The sequence below is a fragment of the Maylandia zebra genome, linkage group LG8 (genome assembly GCF_041146795.1).
Source record: "Maylandia zebra isolate NMK-2024a linkage group LG8, Mzebra_GT3a, whole genome shotgun sequence".
Taxonomy (NCBI): Eukaryota; Metazoa; Chordata; class Actinopteri; order Cichliformes; family Cichlidae; genus Maylandia; species Maylandia zebra.
Window position 1 is genome coordinate 19,889,405 of NC_135174.1, and position 21,811 is coordinate 19,911,215.

At 38.7% G+C, this 21,811-nt stretch overlaps 4 protein-coding genes across 10 annotated transcripts in view; 3 read left to right on the plus strand and 1 right to left on the minus strand.

Annotated features, from left to right (window-relative positions):
* pald1a (phosphatase domain containing paladin 1a) overlaps nt 1-6,434 on the minus strand; it is a 59,338-nt gene extending 52,904 nt beyond the window's left edge. For 2 of the 5 annotated variants that reach the window (XM_076887570.1, XM_004561246.3), the window contains exon 1: nt 6,242-6,434. Coding sequence is in view for 1 of the 5 variants with exons in the window: in XM_076887569.1 (XP_076743684.1) it covers nt 5,203-5,228 (26 nt within the window). In the remaining 4 variants the exon portion in view is untranslated. Of the gene's footprint in view, nt 1-2,063; nt 2,368-5,202; nt 5,263-6,241 lie in introns of those variants that run through there. The other 3 variants (XM_004561245.3, XM_004561244.3, XM_076887569.1) reach the window with 2 other exon arrangements.
* Nucleotides 6,435-7,419: 985 nt separating this feature from the next.
* ndr2 (nodal-related 2) lies at nt 7,420-11,848 on the plus strand. The gene is made up of 3 exons (XM_004561241.4): nt 7,420-7,684; nt 9,179-9,921; nt 11,332-11,848. Exons 1-3 carry the CDS (start codon nt 7,420-7,422, stop codon nt 11,482-11,484), a joined length of 1,161 nt encoding a protein of 386 aa, XP_004561298.1. The 3' UTR covers nt 11,485-11,848.
* A 372-nt stretch (nt 11,849-12,220) lies between these two features.
* On the plus strand, nt 12,221-16,131 carry lrrc20 (leucine rich repeat containing 20). 3 transcript variants are annotated; one of them, XM_012921828.3, is made up of 5 exons: nt 12,221-12,355; nt 14,779-14,867; nt 15,123-15,272; nt 15,403-15,570; nt 15,661-16,131. In XM_012921828.3, the coding sequence occupies exons 2-5, from the start codon at nt 14,798-14,800 to the stop codon at nt 15,795-15,797; spliced, it is 525 nt and encodes a 174-aa protein (XP_012777282.1). In that variant the 5' UTR covers nt 12,221-12,355; nt 14,779-14,797; the 3' UTR covers nt 15,798-16,131. The 3 variants fall into 3 exon arrangements, with proteins under 3 accessions (XP_012777282.1, XP_012777281.1, XP_004561297.1); XM_012921827.4 differs by lacking the exon at nt 12,221-12,355 and adding an exon at nt 12,421-12,773; XM_004561240.5 differs by lacking the exon at nt 12,221-12,355 and adding an exon at nt 12,423-12,907.
* A 900-nt stretch (nt 16,132-17,031) lies between these two features.
* On the plus strand, nt 17,032-21,527 carry ppa1a (inorganic pyrophosphatase 1a). The gene is made up of 11 exons (XM_004561236.5): nt 17,032-18,284; nt 18,477-18,541; nt 18,881-18,934; nt 19,050-19,169; nt 19,255-19,341; nt 19,424-19,550; nt 19,660-19,787; nt 19,958-20,043; nt 20,530-20,599; nt 20,908-20,947; nt 21,027-21,527. The coding sequence occupies exons 1-11, from the start codon at nt 18,224-18,226 to the stop codon at nt 21,053-21,055; spliced, it is 867 nt and encodes a 288-aa protein (XP_004561293.2). The 5' UTR covers nt 17,032-18,223; the 3' UTR covers nt 21,056-21,527.
* Nucleotides 21,528-21,811: the final 284 nt, after the last annotated feature.

Sequence of the window (21,811 nt, forward strand, 5' to 3'; positions counted from 1 at the left end):
GAAATAAGTAAATGCACACACAAACAAAAACAATAATCTTGAATTCAGCTTTCTGTGTTTGTGTAGGAATCTGCCAACAAAGCTGTGATCAGCTGGTGAAAGTTAACCAGCGGCACTAATATTTAAATTCAAAGACAGCATAGTGGGCTTACGACCATGGAAACCAGAAGCTACTGCCAGCCTATCAGTACTGCTCCATTCAGGACAGCCCCATTTAAATTCAGCCGGTGTCCCAACTTTGCTGTAGCAATGTCTTCAGACAAAAGGGTCTGAGCGCAGACAGGAAGGAGCTTGCAGCTGCAGGATGCATCTGTTGGTGGCCCCGAGGAAGGATGCAGAGCACCCTTTATTCATACGAGATGCAGGGGTTTAAGAGAGATGGGTATCACTTTGTAGTGCGCAGGAGATCTTTCAACACAACTTCCCACATTGAGGTTGAGAGGAGAGCCGCCAGCGTGTCAACAAAAGCCACATTAAAATTCTAAATTCAATACAAATTGGCATCACCTAATTCATAATCAGGGATCCTGTGTATTTTCTGGTCTCCATGGAGGCCACTCGTTCAGTCTGAAAATGTTTAGGCTAAAAGCATGCTGGGTACACAAAAATAAGCTGATTTAGTGCAATGCAGTCATGTCGTGTCTGGAAATAGCCACACAATATCCCCATCAACCATCTGATCTTCTGTGCACTAACTTAAAGTATGACATCTGAATGCTAATTTTATTTAATAATAACAATGACACATTGTCCCACTCTCTCTCATCACAGGCTAGACCGAGAAAACCCTTCGACCAAACTCAGTCACACCCCCACACAAGCTAAGGAAGCATAAGCACACCTTGACAGGAAACGCTTACATGTACTCTCTGAAACTTCCTCCCTGCAGCTGTACGCATATTTCACCAACGAGGTTAAGGGTTGCAGGCGTGATTCCACAGGACATTGCTAGTTCCTGCCCTAAAATGTCAGTTCTGCACGGAAATGAGCTCAGTGCTTCCTCTGCAAAAAATCTTTTTTGTGTTTTCCTTCAACTGTTCCAAAAACCTCATTGTGAATTTGTGTCAACTTGTGACTTTTGCTAATTATTGTACAAAAGAAATGGCCCGGCGATGTGCTCAGAAAGAGCACACTGTGGTAAAAAGAAGTTGCGTGCTGATGCATGGTGAGAGGATGCTATTTTCAAATCTGATCAAATGTGTGAAATAGCATTTCCACTGCAAGAGTTAGCATCCAGAGTGACAGCCGAGGTGCACACACTGACTGGACGACATCTAAAGGAAATAGCATGTAGCACTAGTAAGAGCTGAAAATCCACTGAGACACAAACAAACTCTGCTTCTGTTACTGCAGTGAGACAACATAAATCACGAGTAACCTTTAGCCTTGTGCATTCTTGCTTTCATCACAGCTTGACAGTGAGCTCCAGCTAAAAAGGGTTTCCAAATCTATTTTTAAAAACCCTGTCTGTAATTTATTTCATCTCAAGGTGCCAATAATATCTTCTTATTTCAAGCCTGCAGTGGTGTGGTTTTCACTTTTTGTAAACCTCAGTGTCTGGCCACAATATTCTGGCAGATCTGCCGGTTCAAGTGACAGCAGATAGATTTTACACCGAGTTGTTAACATGTTACATTTTGCTTGCAACTCGAGCTGAAGTGCTAAACTTGTGTAAGTGCAAACAGAGCTTGACTCAGCATTTTGTAAGATGGTCAAGGGTGTCTGAATCATTTCAAACAGGTGCTGGCCACTCCGGCAGAAGAATGAGAGTGGATAAACACTTAAGAGGAGAGCTTAGGCGTCACATGCCATTAAGAATGCAGTCCATGTAGCTATGTGAATGTCAGCCATGACTGGTATTATCAAAGAATGTTGTAAACAGATTAAAAAGATATTTTACATCTCTTAAGTCTCATGTAAAATCACAGCGTGCATCTAAAGAACAGCGCATGCCATTTCTTTTGTACCTCTTGAAAACATACTGATGACACGTTTTGCGACCACAAACCAGCAAAAGGAGTCAAGTGTCACAACAAAGAAAATGCAAAGTATGACAACTGTACCTGACATTCAGCTGCTCATTCCACCGTCCGAGAGGTGCACGAGTCTCAGAGAAACACAATCACAAAACAGAAAATAATGGGTTAAAAAGAACCAAAATGACAGCTCTCCGGCAGGCAAGCAGTCTCACTCAGACATCCCCACTGGCATCTCTGTCTGTTCTGTGAGGCAATGTGTCTCTGCCTCCTGATCAAACTACAGCAGGCGGCAGTCTTGCATCATTAACATGTCCTTATAAAGCAAGTCAATGAACATGTCCTTCAGTAAGGACAGATCCCAGACAGCCACTGAGTAGGAAAAGACGGGAGTGTGCAGGGAGGTGGGGTGGGGGGTGGGGGCTCCACTGTTGGTTTGTTTGTTACTTTTTTGTATGCATCCCCTGCACATGAGGTGCAAGGTTGCTGGGATTTGTGTGTGTATGAAACTGATTGCGCATGTGTCTGTGTGTGCGTGCGTGTGTGTGTGTGTGTGTTTGGGTGGGGGGGGGTGAAGAGGATGTGGAGGCGGACCCAGAGGCTTACTCACCATCCATTTCGCCATCCAATCATAAACCGGAGCCTCCTGCCAGCACAATACCTTCTGAACACACAGACCTTTCAGCAACTGTATCAAACTAAACCATCACTTCTTACACAAATTACGAGCAGATGCAGCAGTAAACCCTCACTGTAGAATGTAAGGTACACTTGCAACACCGACAACATAAGCCTAATTCACTGCAATGCGCTAATTACTCCATTCATTAGCAGTTAACACATGTCATGCCGAAAGTAAACAAGCTTACAGCTGGGCAAATACTTAGATTTAAGCTTGAGTTTTAGCTGTAAATGCCTGCGTGCTGTACCCTTTGTAGTCATAACACTGAGGGTATGTCAGTTCAAACAGCAAGCATCCTAAGATTTGAATAAGGCACGAACACAGCCAACAGCATCTGCTTGCAAAATACCTGTATCGAAATTCTGCCAAACTTACCCATTTGGGTAAGATTTACACTTAGGACTCCAAATTATTAAACAAAACGGCCAACAACATCGGGCTTATCGTCTGAGTGAACTGCATATGAGAATGTTTTCTTACAAAAGTATGTGCGATCACAAATCTGTCACAAGATAATGTCCACATCAAGCTGATTTGCAAAAGTGGTAAGTGGTTTTTTCGAGATATGGATGTAAAATCTACTGCTGCCACACCTGTTCCTTCCTTCCTGCAGCCGCGCAGGCCAAAGATTCTGACGTTCTTGCAACACAGTGAATGTGAAACCAAACCCTCCCGTGGCCCGCAAACCTCAAAACATGAATGAATCCACCCAGGAAGTGAGAAGTAACAAATATTCGTTTGTTTTTCGGGGGGGGAGATTTTGTAATAAACTGTCATAAAGCTAATGAGCCTAGGCACATTTTCACACAGTTTGCTAAGAGACTTGTAAGAGCAATTGTAAGGAAGGAAGAAGTATTTCACCTGAGACAAGTTCTAAGCTTCCAAACACATTAGAAATTAAATTAATGCTTTCAGATAGTCTTTTCATCTTTCTCACAGCACAGGGACACTGTTCCCAAATCAAAATGTTTCCCTAATCAATCACTGTCAAGTTAAAAATAAATCAGCAGCTCAAAGCTCTTGGGAAGATGAAATGATAACTAATTACAAATACACCTTGGCATGTTCTGGGTGGACGTCCAGTGCAATATTCTCTTGAGTCCATTGATCAAATATGACACCTTGTGGTAAGAATTAACAACTGCATTTAGATAATTATCTAATTTCCAAAACACTTCTTTTCATTCAGACAACTATTTAATCACAATCAGAAAACAGTGCCCACTGGGAAATTAATTAATTTACATCAAATGTCCTCTGGGTAACTTTGGATATGACCAAAATTATATTTACTGAAAGGCATGCCTTCAAATATTTTGATATTATCAAATTTTTTTTACATCAAATTTTTCTTAGAATGTAAGAAGATCAAAAACATTTTTGAATGTTTCTTAGCAGGTCTTAAAATTATGTAAATACAATTAAAGGAACAACAAAACATTGGAAGCAGTACAGCCTTACTGCTTCCAATGGAATTAAGATGATTAGGTGCTTGTAATAAAAAATTAAGTGATAATTAGCAACCTTCTCTCTAAAAGCACTTTTGGCAGTCTGCTGGTGTTCAGCTGTTTGTTAACACAATGCAAAAGAGGAAGGAGGGTTATGTAATTTATAAAGATTATGAAAATGTAGAAAACAAGCTGGTGTGCCAATTATCCCAGGAGTGGTCATTGCAACAAATTCACCCCAAGGTCAGACCCTGGAATGCTCAGAGAAATCACAAAATAACCCAAGAGCTACAGAATCATGGGGTGTGCTAGTTTGCTAGTGTGGTAGTTTTCCACACACTGCTTCTGCATTTTGGCTTAGTTTGACACAGTGTAATACATAATTTTTATTGTTCATATGAGCATGTATTTACCTCGTTTGAAGACTTAGAAAGGACCAGATCATGTTTAATTATGTCCTCACTGAAAAGTACACTTTTTTCAGTTCTAAGGTCTTAGGGATCACTAAGACCTTAGAACTGAAAAAAGTGTACTTTCTTTTTCACATAAAAGCATATTATGACTATTTCACCTGCACTGCATTTTTAATTTATGTAGATAGTAACGGGCTGTATAACTAAACATGCATATGGTAGATTATAAGTATTTGATTAAGTCCTAGCAGTTTTATTGTAGTCAGCTGTTATTTATAGTTTCATTATGAACATGGGGAAGGTGAACAGTCACAGCTATTTTATTGTGCAACTTCAGAAAATAAGAAAAGAGAGTTGGGACCCGCAACACCCCATCCCGAATTTGGCCCCTCTCAGTATTGACTCAGTTGACCTTGGCACAATACTCTTATAAATGATTGCAAATATGCATCCAAATCAATTTCAAAACAAGCAGCGCTGGGACTTAAGGAAACTTGAACCTAACTGAACACCTGTTTTACATTTCTCAATCCCTATGAACAGATCTACTATAAATCATTTTGGAAACAAAGTGGGGGCTTTTCGTGGGGCATGTCCAAACAAACAACTTTTAAAATTGCACGTAGGAGTTAAGTTTCTCATCCAGCCCTCTTATCAAGATAAACTGAGATTAAAAGGCTCACCATTTAGTATTTGGCTGCTCAATCATCCAGGAGTTTCGTTCTATCACTCTTGATTAACTGATACTCGTGGTTTGATCGAGTCAATCAGAGGCAGTTTCAGTGCACCCCATCGCCACTCCCACCGCCCAACCCCACCCCCCATGACATCAGGTAAAGCGATATAAACAGAAGAGCCTGAAAGGATAACCAGCTGGAAGGACCAAAGTAAACAAAGACCTTGACACAAAACAAAATAAATCAAAGAACATCATGTGCTTTATATCAGGCCTAGTAAAATCTTACGCAGATGCAGCATGACGTCACTATTTGCCTATTATATACTGTATATGCTATAAATGCACATGTAAATACATGACGTGGTTTTAGATTAGGTTTCTGTTAGTGGTATTTGTATGTAGAAGTATTTGTTTTGGTTCATTTTCCTGTCTTATGAGCGCTAACATATAAAACACACCTATTATTAGTACATATCCAGTTTTTGCATAAGTGATGCAAACGCATTACGCAGAGCATAACACATTGTTTTTCTCAAACCTTTTATCATTTGCATGCATGTACTGTAATGTAATTTTCATGCGCGTGTAATCGTTGCACTGTAACACATCAGGACATCCTAGAAAATGTTTGTTTTTTATAAGCAAATAAAAACATAAGTTAACGGTTATCCATTTATGCATTTCCATAGTAATGAGCCCCAACTGCCTATCGTGCTTTGCACAACTTGTTTTTATTATTATTATTATTATTAATTATCACTGTCAGCGCCCAAAACACCAGATTGAATGCACAATGCAGTGCAGGCATGGAGAGATGGGGGGTGGGGGTGCCAAGCACATGTATGCCCCATCAGCCACACAAGCACATCATGAAAATATCCTTCACTGCGGAAGTCTAGTCCAAGCAAAAGTCCAAAATCCATATTTGTTGAAGATTGTAATCTAGAGGGACACTGGGGTCCAAAAACGGCACGAGTGCCAACTTTCTTTTTAGCTGCCATGACTCGTGCAAGAAAAGACCCGTAAACTTTAAAGCTACTCACCATTTCAGCACACGGTAGGTGAAAAAGCGACGGGCCAGTTAGGAAAACAGACCTCGGACCTCGGTAATTCCGGTGTAGACGTTGTCGACAAAGTGCACCGCTTTTTAACTATACAGGTGGATAAAAAATATCCATTAATTTTTATCCTTTCTCGGGAGATTCTCGAGGAAAAGGATTTCATTATGTGAATGGAGACGCATAGCGCATGCGCAGTTTGCGACAACCATCCACAGATGCTCTATGCAGGAACCAAGATTTTTGACGTGCAAACTTTGCGAAGATTTAAAAGGTTCATTGCTGTTATGCCACTTTGAAATTAAGCATTCTTATAATAGGTGTATACAGCTACTATTAATAAAATGAAAGCTTATATATAAACATTACAAATAAAATTAATACGCTGTTTAAGGAATTCTAACCAGAAAAACACCAGTGAGCTTTATATAATAGTATAGCTTTAAAAGTAAACATCTTAAAGTTAAATATGAGCGAGATAAGACGTGTTTCCTGCTTCATTCTATCTGTGCTGCTTGATAGTGTCCCAGAGGTCTATATTAAGTTTCCAGCGACTTTATCTCAGTTTGTGGTAGGCCTGTTTTATCCGTCTCCATCTTTTATCGTAATATTCTTGTCACAAAAGGCCATTTGAGGTATAATTAGAAGTTAAATTAGGCCAAGTTATTAACAAATGCATAATAAATGTAGTATAAATGTCATGTGCGTTCCCTATATTACTGGTTGCAGTGATGTTTTAACATTAATAGTTCTGTTGCCATTGTTGTTGTTGTACGAAGACATGCCTGATGGGTAATAGAGCCCATTCATTGTCCCTGATGTGCATTTCAAGGGGCCCGTAGTAGACTAAATTAGACTATGGGAAAGCCTAACAATTAGTGCAAACCAAACAGATGAAACAATTAGTCTGAGAATGGGGAGTCAGGCTGCAGAAGCCCAAAGAACATGGTGCAAACAAAACCTGTGCGTCTTGTAAACACCAACCCAGGCGCCTCATTACCAATTGAATAGATGATGAGCTGTCAGGTAGCAAGTCTTGAGGACTCATGTCAATTTCCTTTAATGTTCTCAGCTACTTGTTAAACGTGAAAGGGGGTGGGTGAGAGTATATAAGGCTCCCCTGCTCTTCCAGAGGAGGAATTTGTCATTAACCGACCTAAAACATGCGCTCATGGGGAGCTTTGGGTGTTGCGCTCCATGCATCTTTGCTGGCGCTGCTGGCTCAAGGGATTCATAAATCCAGCGATGGGGTGTTTATGAGGCCGCTGCACCGTTTTGCCGTGATGGATCGAGGAGCTGGATATCACCTGCCGAGCTACATGATGCAACTTTACAGGAATTTCAAGTCGAATTTTTCCGGTCTTATGGATACGATGGAGCAAGATGCCGCAAGACAAGCGGACACCGTGAAGAGTATGATGGCTAAAAGTAAGATCTGGCTCATTGCTTCATAAAAAATATTTGGTTTGTTTGTCAGAAACGTGCAGGGAATCGTTTGACATTCGTGTTTTATAGCTTTGGTTCGGGTCAGATGTCTTCTCTACCATTAATAAATCCTCTCAGATGTTAAGGAGTTTAGTTTTTCTGTCAACACTGCGTGCCAGACGACCTCAGAGGTTTTCAATCCACATTCCGCTTAGGGGGTGAATAACCATGCAGAGATCAGCGTGTGAAAAGGCCGGTATTCTCTCTAATTCTCAAAGCAAACCTCTTCTTCGCTAAATAGGTGATGTTGATTAGATACCTCGCCAGACATCCCCCTATACAAATCTCTTGCTTAGTCAAATCAACAACCTCCTTCAGTTCTTTTTCGCACTTGGTTTGATTAAATTAGAGCGCTGGATTTAACGGTGGCACAAGCAGCCAGCACAGGACACCCCCCAATCCCTGCTGCAGAATCTAATTTCACATCTCGGTAAAGTGTTAGAGTTACTACCTGTTTGTTTGACAGAGGATATGCAGAAGCCGTGAGAAGCAGGGATGTGTTAAGTGATTGGTTTCGGCTACGTGTTTGGTTTGAGTGGATTAATAGCGCGGGTGGTTTGCACTTTTGATCAAGAGTCGAACTCAATAGGCAGCGGACAATGCAAAAGTTAAATGTTTTAAAGCCGTTCATCCCTTAGATTAATCGGAACCACACCTGTTTAGAATCACAATGGGTCTCTTTACAGATGTGGGCGCAGAGCAGGGTGTCCATGGGTAGCATAATGAATGGGTTATGTTGGGGAAAAGCATAAGCAGCTTTGATTACTGAAATCCCCTAATCACGAAGTTCTAGATGACATATATTATTATTTTCTCACCAGATGAGCCTGCATGTTCATTAAAGGTTTCATTTTTTGATTTTATCTGACTTCTGTTATGAGGTAAATAAACTTTCAAAAAAACATTTTAGGTTAAAATAATTCCTGTTGGCTGATTAAATCCACTAAACCAGCAAAACATATAAGGTTGAAGCTGTAGGCCTTCTTATTGATTTGCATCTTCTTTAATAAAGCTGTTACAGGCTGCACACTGAAAATGTCATGTCATAGTTAAGATATATGTTGCACTTATACCTTCCATAAGTTTATTTAATTTGGCGAGACCCTACATTATCAGAAAAGTAACCTTTAACAATTCGGTGATCACCTTTCAAAAGAACTTGGAGATTTTAAGGGAGGAGAAACGCTTAGAGGAATAGATTTCCAGCAAAACCAGGCTCACAAAGTTGCAGCTATCTACCACCTGTGTGGTGAGGAGGGAAAGAAAGCAATCTAATGTTTGGTAATATAATAATGGTGATGTTTTGGGGGGTTCATTTCCCGCACAGGTGGTTGTTTGTTGGTTTACATGCATCAGTAACACACAATCAGTCATTATAATCTGTGTCATACAAAGTGCTCTTCAATTATGCTAATTCTTCCATTTTTGCTATATCAGATTTGAAGTACAGACATAGATCCTGGGTGGCGACATTTGACCTCCATGCGCTGGGAGCTGACAAACAAATCCAGGCAGCAGAGTTGAGAATCAAGCTACCTTGGACAATGAATGTTTCCAACATTAGTGTGGAGGTGTATCACCACCATGACCAGGATCAGCATCTGCTGGCACTGCTCACAGAATCGTCACTAGTCACATCATCGCAGAGCTGGAAAGTATTCAACATGACAAATCCCCTCTTGAGCTGGCTTAAAGAGAAATCAACAACAAGAATTCGACACAAGCGAGTGTCAAGAAGAAGGAAAGTGATAAAGAAAAAGCGAGGCCTGCCTCTTCCCGATGAGCCTGTTTATGAAACAAGTTTGACAAAAGACCAGGATGTGAGTGACCGGGCCTTGCTGGTTGTCTTCTCACACACAGGGTCTGATGAAAACTCAAAGGCTAAAGCGAGCTTACTCCATACAGCTGAACAATCCAAGTTCTTCTCCCCTGCTGAAATCAAAAAGAGGCGAAGGAGCAAACGGGGCCAGAGAGAGCAAACAGCAAGAACCCCACAGCTGTTCAAAAGAGTGAGTGAAAAATCGCTCTGTCGCAAAGTGGACCTGCATGTCGACTTTAATCAGATTGGCTGGGGGTCCTGGATTGTCTTTCCTAAAAAATACAATGCCTACCGCTGTGAAGGCTCCTGCCCTAGTCCTCTGAGAGAAGACTTAAACCCAACCAATCATGCCTACATGCAGGTGAGTGCCTATCTAGAGTTTCTGTTCTTACACATATTCATATTATCATCATAGGAACATTGTATGCAGACCGTTTAAAAATTCATATGCACACAATCACTGGCAGATATATGCATCAGGGACAATTTGGGATAGGGACAATCTATCTATCTATCTATCTATCTATCTATCTATCTATCTATCTATCTATCTATCTATCTATCTATCTATCTATCTATCTATCTATCTATCTATCTATCTATCTATCTATCTATCTATCTATCTATCTATCTATCTAATAAAAATACCAATTACTTCACAATGGAAGCGGCTGAACTGTAGCTAAACCACTAAAGTACAACTTATGGAAACAGTACTTCAGACTAATATGTAATAAAATAAACTTTACGTGATCAAAAATGATAACAACTATGAAAAATCTGCAGGCAAGCAAAAATACCACTTAACTCAATTTACCGGAAGTCCTCAGTGGCTCTTGAGTCAAATAATGTTTATCTAATTATGTAATGTAATGTATTATGTAAGTAATAATGTAATAATGTTTTTTGTTCACTAAAAAGAAAAAATTGAGACATTTAGCTACAGTAATGTGTTAGATCAGAGACATATCATTGTGAAAATGCACTACATACTGGTCAAGTGTGTGGTGGTGGCTGTCTGATGGATGTCTTAACAATGTTAACTTGACACCAGTTAGGACTGAAGAAAAAGGGTGGAGGGCCTCTCTAAGGGGTTTCACAAACAGTAGAGAACAGTAATGGTAAACTATATATTAAAAAAAGGAAATTATTCCTGTGTTTTTCTACCCAAAAGTGTTGTCAATTACTTTCAAAATGACAAAACAAGTATCTCAAATACTTGAAACACTATGCAAATATGAATCGTAGTTACTAGGTTTTTTTTTTGTGTGTTTTTTTTTTGTTTTGTTTTTTTACATTTGTTCATTCATTCATTGGAGCTTATTCCAGCTGTCTTAGGGCGAGAGGCAGGGTACACCCTGGACAGGTTGCCAGTCTGTTGCAGGGCTATAATAATTGTTTTATTATTTTTTGTTTTGCTAATTTAGTAAAACGTGAGGATTTGAAGCGTTTCATCATAACAAATCTGTTAGTACTCCTTTTCCACACTATGAAAAAGGGTAAAACAAGATATCATTTTTTATCAGAACGTCTGTGGTTTAAAGTGGTTCAAAATGTTACGTTAAAAACAACAAAACATATAACAAATAGCTTAAATGAACAGAAATGTTCAACTTACTAAATGAAGTGAAAAGCAGAATAGCAAATATCAGATGACAGTAAGTGGGTCAGTATGTCAGTAAGCTAAGATAGGATAACGCTATTACTATATTTCTTTATAGAACTGCAGTTATCTACAATTGGCCTAAAGCCTCTCTCTTTCTTTTTCCAGAGTCTCCTGAAGCATTTCCACCCTGACAGAGTGGCCTCACCCTGCTGTGCACCAACCAAAATGAGCCCACTGAGCATGTTGTACTATGAAAATGGAGAGATGCTCCTTCGACACCACGAGGATATGATTGTGGATCAGTGCGGGTGCCAGTGAAAGCTAAAACCAGCTGCAGAGCAGGCTTAACACTGTACAGAAATTTTGACAGAACCAAGTAATTTCTGAAAATAAAATAAAATAAAATAAAATAAAATAAAATAAAACATTTATACAGAAGGAAGAAAGCACTGCAAGGCTGTGTCGGAGCGTTGCACGAAGACAACATTTTGATGTGTGATGTAGGCTTTGGTTTGTAAGAATAGTTGCATTTTGAGATGTACCAAAATGTGAACTCAAAAATTGGGTTCACCTATTGTCACAAACGGAAGTTCATTCACTTTAAATTATCAATTGTTATAATTGTAAATATTTAATGGTAATGTTGATTAATATTTCAGCACAGTTTTATTGTTGACTACCATTTATGTATATTGTTATAATGGCTATTTATATTGTTATATTATTGTAAATATTAAAATAAAATTACATATATGTACATGTTGCACCCTTAATATGTATTTTGCTATGTTGGTTTAAAATTATGTGGTGTATTTGGTTTTTAAGATGCTACAGTTTCATGACAAATAGCATGGTGAAGCTTATGTTTAGCAACAGGATTGTGTGTGAACTGTGTTTCACAAAAGCACTCACACTCAAAATAGGTAGACTTTTCTAGCTGTTTCAGTCATCTACAGTAAGTGACTGCCAAATTCCTCTTACATTGAAAATATAGCATTGTAAAAGGAATATCCAGCCAACACTCTAAAGTTGCAGTTTGTTGTAACAATGCTAAACTAGGTTCTATTCTTCTAAAGCAATAGAGCTCATTGTATTCAAATCCTTTGAAAAAATACTGACTAACCAGGAACTTGCCAGATTCATGACTATGGCAGAGGTCAGACTGGCAATAGCTGACCAGGACTCAGAGGTAAGACAACATTTAACTTCGTAATGTCAGTTTCCACTCAGGCAGATGTGGTTAACTATTTAATTATAGTTGAATTAACCAGCAACTATTTAAAAAAATATTTTATACGTGTTCAATAAATTTTAAAGATGGTTTAAGTTATTTAGTTGTGGTATCTGCGCCTTATTACTCATGGAATTCGTGTATGACGCTATTTCTTTTGTTTTATATTTTAAATTTTCGTGTTCTGCAATTTCAAAGCGCAGGACTGACGCTCGTGAATATCACTTATGTTAGCTAGCAAGCTAACCGAAGCTCATGTTTTCCTAACCGAAGCTAAGCATTAACTTGCTTTTGCATTGTTTGATAACTTCTTTGCTTATATGAGGTGATGCTAACGTATCGTACTGACCGAAAAAAATAGCGCAGCAGCAAAGAGGTGAGCCAGCCAGCCTCTCCTCTGGTTAAAAATACACACTCATTAAACTTGCCTGGTGGGTTGAGAAGCTGAAGCTAAGTTAGCTAACACCGGCAGCTGCACGTTTTGGTAACACTAGCAGGCTTTTAGTTGAGGTAAGTGACTTTTGTATAGCTTCAATGACACAGAGCATATCTATATGTCTGTCAACCGGTGAATTTATATTAGTCTGGTAGTGTAGGTCTGAAGTAAGTCTAAAGATTTTTATGTTAGCATACATGCTTTATTTACTAGCTTTATGGTTAACCAGAAGTGAAAAGCGATCTTCGTGAAGGCTCAACCGAAGCAGCGTTTCTGGGGTTTTATGTTACTATTTCCACTTTGAGGACTTAATGGGTTTTAATAATGGGCAAAGGCAAAAGTTGAATTTCTCTCAAACACTCTGTAATTCAATGTAACAAATGTTTTATGAGTTGTCTTTAATTTACCACAAATTACCAGATAGTTTCAAATTATTATTATTATTTTTTATTTAAAGAACGGCACTGTGTCTTTTTCTAGATCTGGAGAAAGCATATGATAGAGTGCCAAGAAAGGAACTGTGGTAGTCTTAAGAGGAAGTCAGGAGTGATGGAGAAGTATGTTAGGTTGGTGTAGGACATGTATGAGGACAACAAGACAGTGGTGAGGTGTGACAGAAGTGAGAGATGGGTTAAAGGCAGAGGTGTGATTCATCAGGGATCGGTTCTGAGCCTCATTCTTGTTTACAGTGGTAATGGACAGGCTGACAGGTGATGTCAGGCAGGAGTCTCCTTGGACTTTGATGTTCGCAGATGACATTTTGGTCTGTAGTGAGAGCAGGGAGCAGTTGGAAGGGATTATTTAGAGGTGGAGATATGCACTAGAGAGAAGAGAAATGAAAGTCAATAGAAGAAAGACAGATTTCACATGTGAGAGAGAGACGGGTGTAGCAGCGAACCTGTAAAGGTAGTAAACATAGATGACTTTAAATACCTGTGGTAAACCAAACAAAGCAACAGAACAGGCAGTGGACAAGAGAGCTGAAAAGCAAGGGCAGCTTGATGGTGTGGGTGGAGACCAGTGTTAGGGGGGATGTGTGACAGAAGGATAGCCGCAAGAGTGAAAGGAAAGGTTTATAAGATGGTAGGGATACCTGAATGTGGAGCTGCCAGGCAGGAGTAAAAGAGAAAGACCACAGAGAAGATTTATGAATGTAGTGGAAAAATGGCATGCAGAGAGTTTGTGTGACAGAGAAGGATGCAAGAAGTAGGGTGAGATAGAGGCAGATGATCCACTGTGTCAACCCATAAAACAGTCAAAAGAAGAAGACAAGTCAACTGTTTAACCTGAGCTGTCTTTCGTTTATATTAATTTCTAATCTGTTTATTCAAAATTGTGAATACTGGAGCAAAACAAAAAACTCTTGACATGTCAAATATATTCATCAGTGGAGTACTTGAAAGTACAATATATGAGAAGAGCTAGTTATTTTCTGATCATTTTTTTGAGTAGGAATTAGTGCTAAACAAACATAACTAGTTATAAAAACTCAACCAGTTCAGAATGTAGATGTAGATAAGCAAAGAACTAAGACCTTAATATTGTGCCAGTACTAAGTTTATTAAGCTAGAAAAGAATATGAAGAAGAATATGAATCCATCTGACTTTGTGCTGTTAATACACTTGCAGGTCAGGTCTTTACATTAAATTCTGTTAGAAATTGCCTTAATGTACTTAAAACCAAAAGTGCACAAAAATTTGGAGTGTGTCCACGTTAAACAACTAAAGTGTGACATTTATCAGTGCTAGCAATCTTTAATGAGATTTAGCCTTAGAAGGTTCATTTTTAGCCTGTGGCTAAATTTAAAACAGGCGTCGACTGTGTTGTGCTGACTTCAGTGGGATGTCAGCATGGGCAGCAGCTTTGACTGATAGTGTAGTTACTATTTTATCATCTTATCATTTATATGTGGAGGTATGTGTAATGTTGTATTATGTCTCTTAGGAAAAGTTAAAGCAGAAAAATGGCTGAGGCTGTTGCAAAAGTGGCCCGGAGGATTAATGCTACTGTAGAGGAGGGAAAAGATAGTGTGGGTAAGATACACTTTAACATATTCTTTCCTTTGTCTCTCACTTAATCTTTGTTCAGAGCATATAAATGAATTTGTTGTCAGAGATAGTACCAGCAGGTGGCGACATAGGCTTAAAGTTGACTGCTACATAACTTGAAATGCCAGAATGTAATAATAAGAATAGTAAGTAATCATGTGTAATTATCAGAGTAATTATAGATTTACACTGTGTTAATGTTTGATTATTTTATAACTATGTTCTTCTTCTTCTCCGCAGACCTGTCAAAATGCATGCTAGCTTCTTTCCCAGACGGTGTGTTCAAAGTCCTGAGGACTGTCACAGAAAACATCCGAGTTATCACATTGGCTGACAATGAGATGAAGGTCGTTTCTAGCAAGTTCTTTACAACTTTCACTCAGCTCAGAGGTAAATGATGTATTTTTTTAAATCTCACATGCTATTCACCTCACAAACGTTGACAGAATGTCTTCGTGCTCTGATGGGAAAAACAGCCAAGTGACCCTTCGATTTACTCGTGTCTTGAAATACCTTGCAGAACTGGACCTGCAAGGAAATGTGCTCACCAAACTGCCCGATTCTGTGTCGGAAATGAAGCATCTGACCAGCATCAACCTGGCTAATAACAAGTTCTCCATCTTCCCTGATAAGCTTACTGAAATAGCCACACTGGAGCGTATTGATCTTCAGGGAAATAGCCTTACTGGTAAAAAAGAATTGTTAATGTATCCTCTTTGTGAGAAAGGTACATATTTACACATCTCAGTCTTTTTGTCTTTTAAATTTTCCTCTACAGAAGTACCACTGGAGAAGTTGTCTGACATGCCATCGCTGAAGTGGCTGAATGTGAAGTCAAACCCTCTGGACTCAAACACAAAGTCAGCTCTGCAGTCTCCTCATAAATTTGACATTTTGTCAACAGCAGAGTCCTAAAATGCACGATAAATGTATTTCACCTCCTGTAGCATGGAGCTGTGTGCCTTTACTTGCTTAAATTGAATTAGTTTTGTGTTACAGGTAGGACAAAAATACTTCAGGATATCATTATACTGTACAAGCAACAAAAACAGAGTTGTGCGGAGACCTCTTTCTTTGACTTTTCAATGCTGCTGGGAACCCTGTAGGCTCTGCGTTTGGTATTAAGACTTCTGGAAATTAAATCACTCATTCTTGATACACCATTTGACATTGTTTCAAATTATATATTTATTATGGCTTATTTATTCTTTTTGATAGGGGGAAAAAACAAATATACATTGAAAACTAAGCAGTCTCTGTGTATTTGTCCTTTTTTTACATGGTGACTTTGCTGAGATGGTTATGTTATATACAATACTGAGTTTGTATTAAATGACACAGAAGTACAAAAGTGTTCAGGATTGTTTTTAAATGTTTTAATGTTTCACAAGTCTCTCTCTCTCTCTCTCTTTTTTTTTTTTACCATTTTGGGTGAGTGTTTTCTTATCCAAATCAAGGATCTAAGTACAGATTGTATTGTATTAGTGAAGCACTTGGCTATGCAAATACAACTGACTGGAAGCTAAGATTGCACCTGAAAAATGTTTTGCAAGAAGAAACATTTGGCTAAATATTATACATAAAATCTAAAGAATTGGACTAGAACATAGATTACAGCTGGAGCAATAATTTAAACAAGCAAGAGAAAAGCAATTGCTAAGATAATAGTCTGTACACACAGAATGTCGTCTGTAGTTCACCCTCTGAGTGCAGGTACTTCTCACACAGGTAGATACAGTATGAGGAGCTCACAGAATAACATCCTTTCAAGATGCCTGAAGGTATTGTAGCCACATTCAAAGTTGGATAATTCCAGTTCACTGTAACTGTAATAGAAGCTCCAGAAGACGGAGACAGGTGCTCAGAAGAGCAGCTCAAAGTATTTTACTCCTCAAGAACACTTTAAATAGCATCCCTGCTGAGTCTGGATTATTTCACCTGATGTTTGAGCGCAGAGTTTCAAGTCTGCGTGTATCATTAGAAAACCAAGAAGATCTGGTGAACGAATAATCCAAATAAACCTTTTCTAGGGTGAAAATTGGTTTGAATACACATAATTTCTGTTGGGAGAAGTCATCAGATACAGCATCTACAAGTCTGCCAAAGGAGAATGTTCTTGGGACATTTAGCCTGGTGGCAAGCTTTCAGTGCCACGTGACTTGTCTGCTTCCCAGAGTGTGACCTCGCACTCAGCTTCACGCTCCTCTTTAATTCACTGTGTTTTAATTACCTTACCTATAGGCAGAGGAGCATACTTTCTTTAGTGCTATTGTGCAGTTTGACAGGTTATATTAAGCAGTTTTTGGCACTGCACATTTTAGTTAGGTTTACAGCAGGATTTTTCATCTAAATAGCTGAAAGTTAATACTTTATATATAATAAAGAACTGTACAGTTACATGATTTTAATATAGAAATTGCACGACAAAGATATAAGACTACTCCCACACATGTATATTGTGTTTTTCTTCCTTTTTTCCCATAAGGTGCTTTAATGCACTTTTACTCTGACACTACTTTTTATTTGGATAACAATATATAAATGAAATGCATGATTTAAGTGACATAAAAAAGTTCAGCCAAAACAAAACAAGCAAATGAAAAAAAAAATTAAACTTTGGTACAAAAGATTAATATAAAAACTTAAAGGCATTCATGTAGAATAGGACTCGGTGCTCAAATGTATTACATAAGCATGCAAAAATCAAAACTAATTTAAATATTTTTTCTCAGTGTTTCCGAAAACAAGCTCATAAGTATGTTATCGAACAGTTAAAGTGAAACTTGAGATGTAAGAAGTCACAACACTGCACACCACCTAATCCTGCTGTGTTAATTGGCTTACAGCTAACACCTGTCAGCTCCATCTGTTTTTCTGTGAAAAGAACTCTCGGGAGCCACAGCTTGTAACGGGGAACTCGAAAACAAATCACTTCGCACACAGACAAGGCAGAAACTTCACGTCTGTGCTGCAGAATGCATGTGGCAGGCACGGAGAAGTGGCAACAGAAAGGATTAGTTGCTGATTACTATTCTGAGCAACTCTGCTTCACACGGGTTACTTTTGTAAGCTACAGATGCCAGTGCTAGGTGTGATTTGAACACAGCAGCCATACAGGAACAGGCAGAAGCCAGCATGGATCTGTCACCAGGTGTTTACGCCTTTCCCACAGCAGCCCCATTGTCAAATACAGGTAGTTGTCTGGGTTCTAACCCCATAGGCTTAAGAAGTGCGCATGTCTGCTCCCCTGTCTTACATGACTGCCTGTCTGCCGGGAGCTTCTTAGTCCTGCTGAATTAGTGAACAGACCACACTTGGAGGCGTTTAAACCAACAGCAGACATGAGCTTTACCATCGAGGAGAAGGGCAGGCCGAACACCCAGGAGTACAGGGTGTATTTCAGTAAGCACAGCTCTTTGAATGAACTAGTTTGACTGTTTGTGGGAAATAATTCCTTCATGGATTCTGTATAGTGTAATAGCTGCTTGCATAACATGTAGCAGTATATTACAGGAGCACTACTGTTAAGTAGATGTAAAGATCCCATATTATTTATTTGAATAGGGAGATGAAACTGTGTAATTCTTTTCATAGAAAACTCTGAGGGCAAATACATCTCTCCCTTTCACGATGTACCCATCTATGCAAATGAAGCAGAGGTGAGCATCATGTGTGGCTGTTAGTCTTTTGGGATATTAGAGAAGAACTTATATCATTGAAAACCTGCTGATTGTGCCGTATTTTGCCTTGTAGGTTAATTTATTCACATTTCTTAAATACATATGTCCTTATTTTGACTATTTAGACAAATCACTGAATAGATAACAAAAACTGTGGTAGCTGCTGGGTTTCTCTTGAAACTCCTTAGGCATATGTGCAATGATCTGTATCCTACCTTAGATAACGATTATGCCAGTCTATAAGTAGCACAATAAGCCACTAGGAGAATTCATCATCAGGTACGACAGTAACAAGGCTATGTCTCTTACCATTTTTAGAATATTTTTCATGCCATTGTTGAAGTTCCAAGGTGGACAAATGCAAAGATGGAGGTACATAACATATCTTGCAAAAATATGTATTTGTTGCTTTCTAAGATCCCTCCCATATTTGTGGTAATGTAGTGACTACAATCTAAGTCATTGCTTCTTTCTATTTGTTTCACAGATTGCCACTAAAGATCCTCTCAATCCACTGAAGCAAGACGTGAAGAAGGGCAATCTTCGTTATGTAGCAAATGTGTTTCCCCATAAAGGTTATATCTGGAATTATGGAGCTATACCGCAGGCGAGTCCCACTCAGATGATATATGTACAGCAGGAAACTAGGCCATGTCTCTGTTCAGTTAACCCCATACACTTCTCCTTAACAGACATGGGAAGACCCCAACCACAAGGACAGCGACACAGGATGCTGCGGAGACAATGATCCCATCGATATATGTGACATAGGAAATGAGGTACTGGAACAAGTCTGGCTGAAGAGACTTACTGAAATGGTGCTTTTTGCAGCTTTTTCAAAACAGTATCTTTAATCCTCAGGTGTGCTCTCGAGGAGAAGTAATCAAAGTGAAGGTTTTGGGAACTCTGGCTTTGATCGATGAGGGTGAAACAGACTGGAAGGTCATAGTGATCAATACTGAGGACCCAGAAGCTGGCAGTTTTAACAGTAGGGATAACTTAAAAATTAAAGTTGTTTATGTTGCTGGAAAATACGCGAAGACTGTGCAAGCTTTTTGGAATTAATTTTTTTTTTTCATTTTCTCCATTTCATGCAGATATTGATGATGTGAGGCGACTTAAGCCCGGCTACCTGGAGGCAACTGTTGATTGGTTTAAAAGATACAAAGTACCAGATGGGAAACCTGAAAATCAGTTTGCTTTTAACGGAGAGTTCAAGGACCGGGTACAGCGTTCAGCATTTTAGTCTAGGTCTTGGTTTGACAATCAGACTACACTTCTGATATTATATTTTTAGCTATACTGAATCCGTCCCAATACATACATGATTACATTTTCAGTTTAGAGACATATAGCTGGGGATCTTTGATTTTGTATTTCTTTTGTATTCTCCAGGACTTTGCCATTGAAACAGTGAAGAGCACACATGAGTTTTGGAAGGCACTGATTTCTAAGATGACCAATGCCGGCGAGTTAAACTGGTAAACAAGTTGATTAATTTGAAAAAAAAAAAATGCTTTGTGCAAATATAAAGCTCAGCAACATTATGTGACAGATACTATTAGAGGCACTTCCTGCCCTAATTTTCTCCAGCCAATGATTGTGCATTGCATAGATGATAGAGCAGGAAGACAACAGAATATAATGTACAGTGTTGTGAAACAGCATTTGGCCCCCTTCCTGATTTATTCGTCAAACAAACTTTAATTTGAGTCAAACCGAGGGAATGCAAAATGCATTAAACAATTTCATTTATTAACAGGAATATGCTACCCAATCTATATAAGAAACAAGGGAGTGGGCAAATACTTTTTCACCGCACTGTAGCTGCTTTGGTAATGTGTTTCTTGGAGCAAATAAAACACTAAGTAAACACTGTAAATATGTGCACTTTTTGGGGGGTGAGAAAGACATGCGTATAGGCAGAAAATTGCTCTATTTAAAAAAGTCTTCCTTTCTTTGATTAGCATGAACACCAGCGTTTCAGATAGTCCGTTCTGCTGCTCTGCTGGGGATGCCGAGGCAGTAGTTAAATCTGTAAGTCCATTTTATTTTTAAATTCATGTTAGCATTCATACCTTCCTATTTGATTAGTGAAGAAACTAGAAACAGAGAAATGCTAAAGGCAGTTTCTTTCATTTCACTCCAGCTGCTCTCTATAAGAGTAATGTTTTTGAGATCAAAAAGAAACCAGCATCTAATGGCTTCCTGTAAAACAGAAAATAGGCCCTGAGAACTTGGCAGCATTTAATTAGTCTATTAATGACATGCACATGTATTCCTCGTGAACTTTAAAGGTGATTAGTTAAGCAAATAAATATATCACCATTTAATCACGCTTACAGGCATGTGCTTTTGGAGCTGAAGAACCTATTCCAAGTTCAGGTGGGTGTTTATAGATATTTGCAGCAACTCTGTTTTGTTGCCTCATGGAACTTAAATCTTATGTTTTACTTTTTTTCAGTTGACAAATGGTTCTACTATGACAAGTGAGAAGGTAAAGCCTGGGTGGAAACAGGAAATATGTGAAGCCTTCCCATATCCCTCCTTCCTTGATTCCTGTGGATTTGATGTGTCTTGCTTATTTCATATAACATTTACTTGCCTGGTTGTTCAACCTTCATTGGCTGATGTGGTTATTTTTTAATCCAGATCACATGAAAGCTCTCATTATTTTTTGTCATTTAACTTTAATGCTATATTAAACCATTTACCTGTGTTTATCAAAAGAATGTGACTCTAAAGTGGATAACAGCATTTGTTAAGACAGACAGAAAGAAACTTCTTTAATATTTGATAAAAGGCATATAAACCCATTTCTCTACAGTCTTACATTCAATAATTCATTGGGTTATATGACAATATTGACAATTCTACTACATGATGTATGTACTGTTCCTAAGATGTAATAGCTGTTTAAGATTATAAATGACTTCCTATTAAAGCCTTTAGCTGTGAGTGAAAAGGTCTCATGCTGTTTTTTTCTGCAGCCTGCAATTAAACAGTCACTTCAATAAGAACTGAAGGCATTTACAGTGTGGTTAGAAACTATACTTGCAAATAAAGGGTGCTCTAAACGGTCAAGTAATAGAGGCCCTAGCGCATAATGTATGTGTAACTTAAATCAGATATGGTGAAACACTAAATATAGTTTATATAATATTATAATATGGTCAAGATATTCAAAGACTACCTCTAGCTGTGTCCTGCTTTTGCTAGAACAAGTGCATATCTAAACCCGGGAGCTCT

Excerpts from the sequence above, each read along its gene's own strand:
- ppa1a (XM_004561236.5), top strand. The coding sequence starts at position 18,224 with ATGAGCTTTACCATCGAGGAGAAGGGCAGGCCGAACACCCAGGAGTAC. Across the intron at positions 18,285-18,476 it reads GGAGTACAGGGTGTATTTCA|AAAACTCTGAGGGCAAATAC; the intron begins GTAAGCACAGCT and ends TTCTTTTCATAG. Across the intron at positions 19,342-19,423 it reads TATGTGACATAGGAAATGAG|GTGTGCTCTCGAGGAGAAGT; the intron begins GTACTGGAACAA and ends TTTAATCCTCAG.
- lrrc20 (XM_012921828.3), top strand. The coding sequence starts at position 14,798 with ATGGCTGAGGCTGTTGCAAAAGTGGCCCGGAGGATTAATGCTACTGTA. Across the intron at positions 15,273-15,402 it reads AACTTTCACTCAGCTCAGAG|AACTGGACCTGCAAGGAAAT; the intron begins GTAAATGATGTA and ends AATACCTTGCAG. Across the intron at positions 15,571-15,660 it reads TCAGGGAAATAGCCTTACTG|AAGTACCACTGGAGAAGTTG; the intron begins GTAAAAAAGAAT and ends TTTCCTCTACAG.
- ndr2 (XM_004561241.4), top strand. The coding sequence starts at position 7,420 with ATGCGCTCATGGGGAGCTTTGGGTGTTGCGCTCCATGCATCTTTGCTG. Across the intron at positions 7,685-9,178 it reads GAAGAGTATGATGGCTAAAA|ATTTGAAGTACAGACATAGA; the intron begins GTAAGATCTGGC and ends TTGCTATATCAG. Across the intron at positions 9,922-11,331 it reads CCAATCATGCCTACATGCAG|AGTCTCCTGAAGCATTTCCA; the intron begins GTGAGTGCCTAT and ends TTCTTTTTCCAG.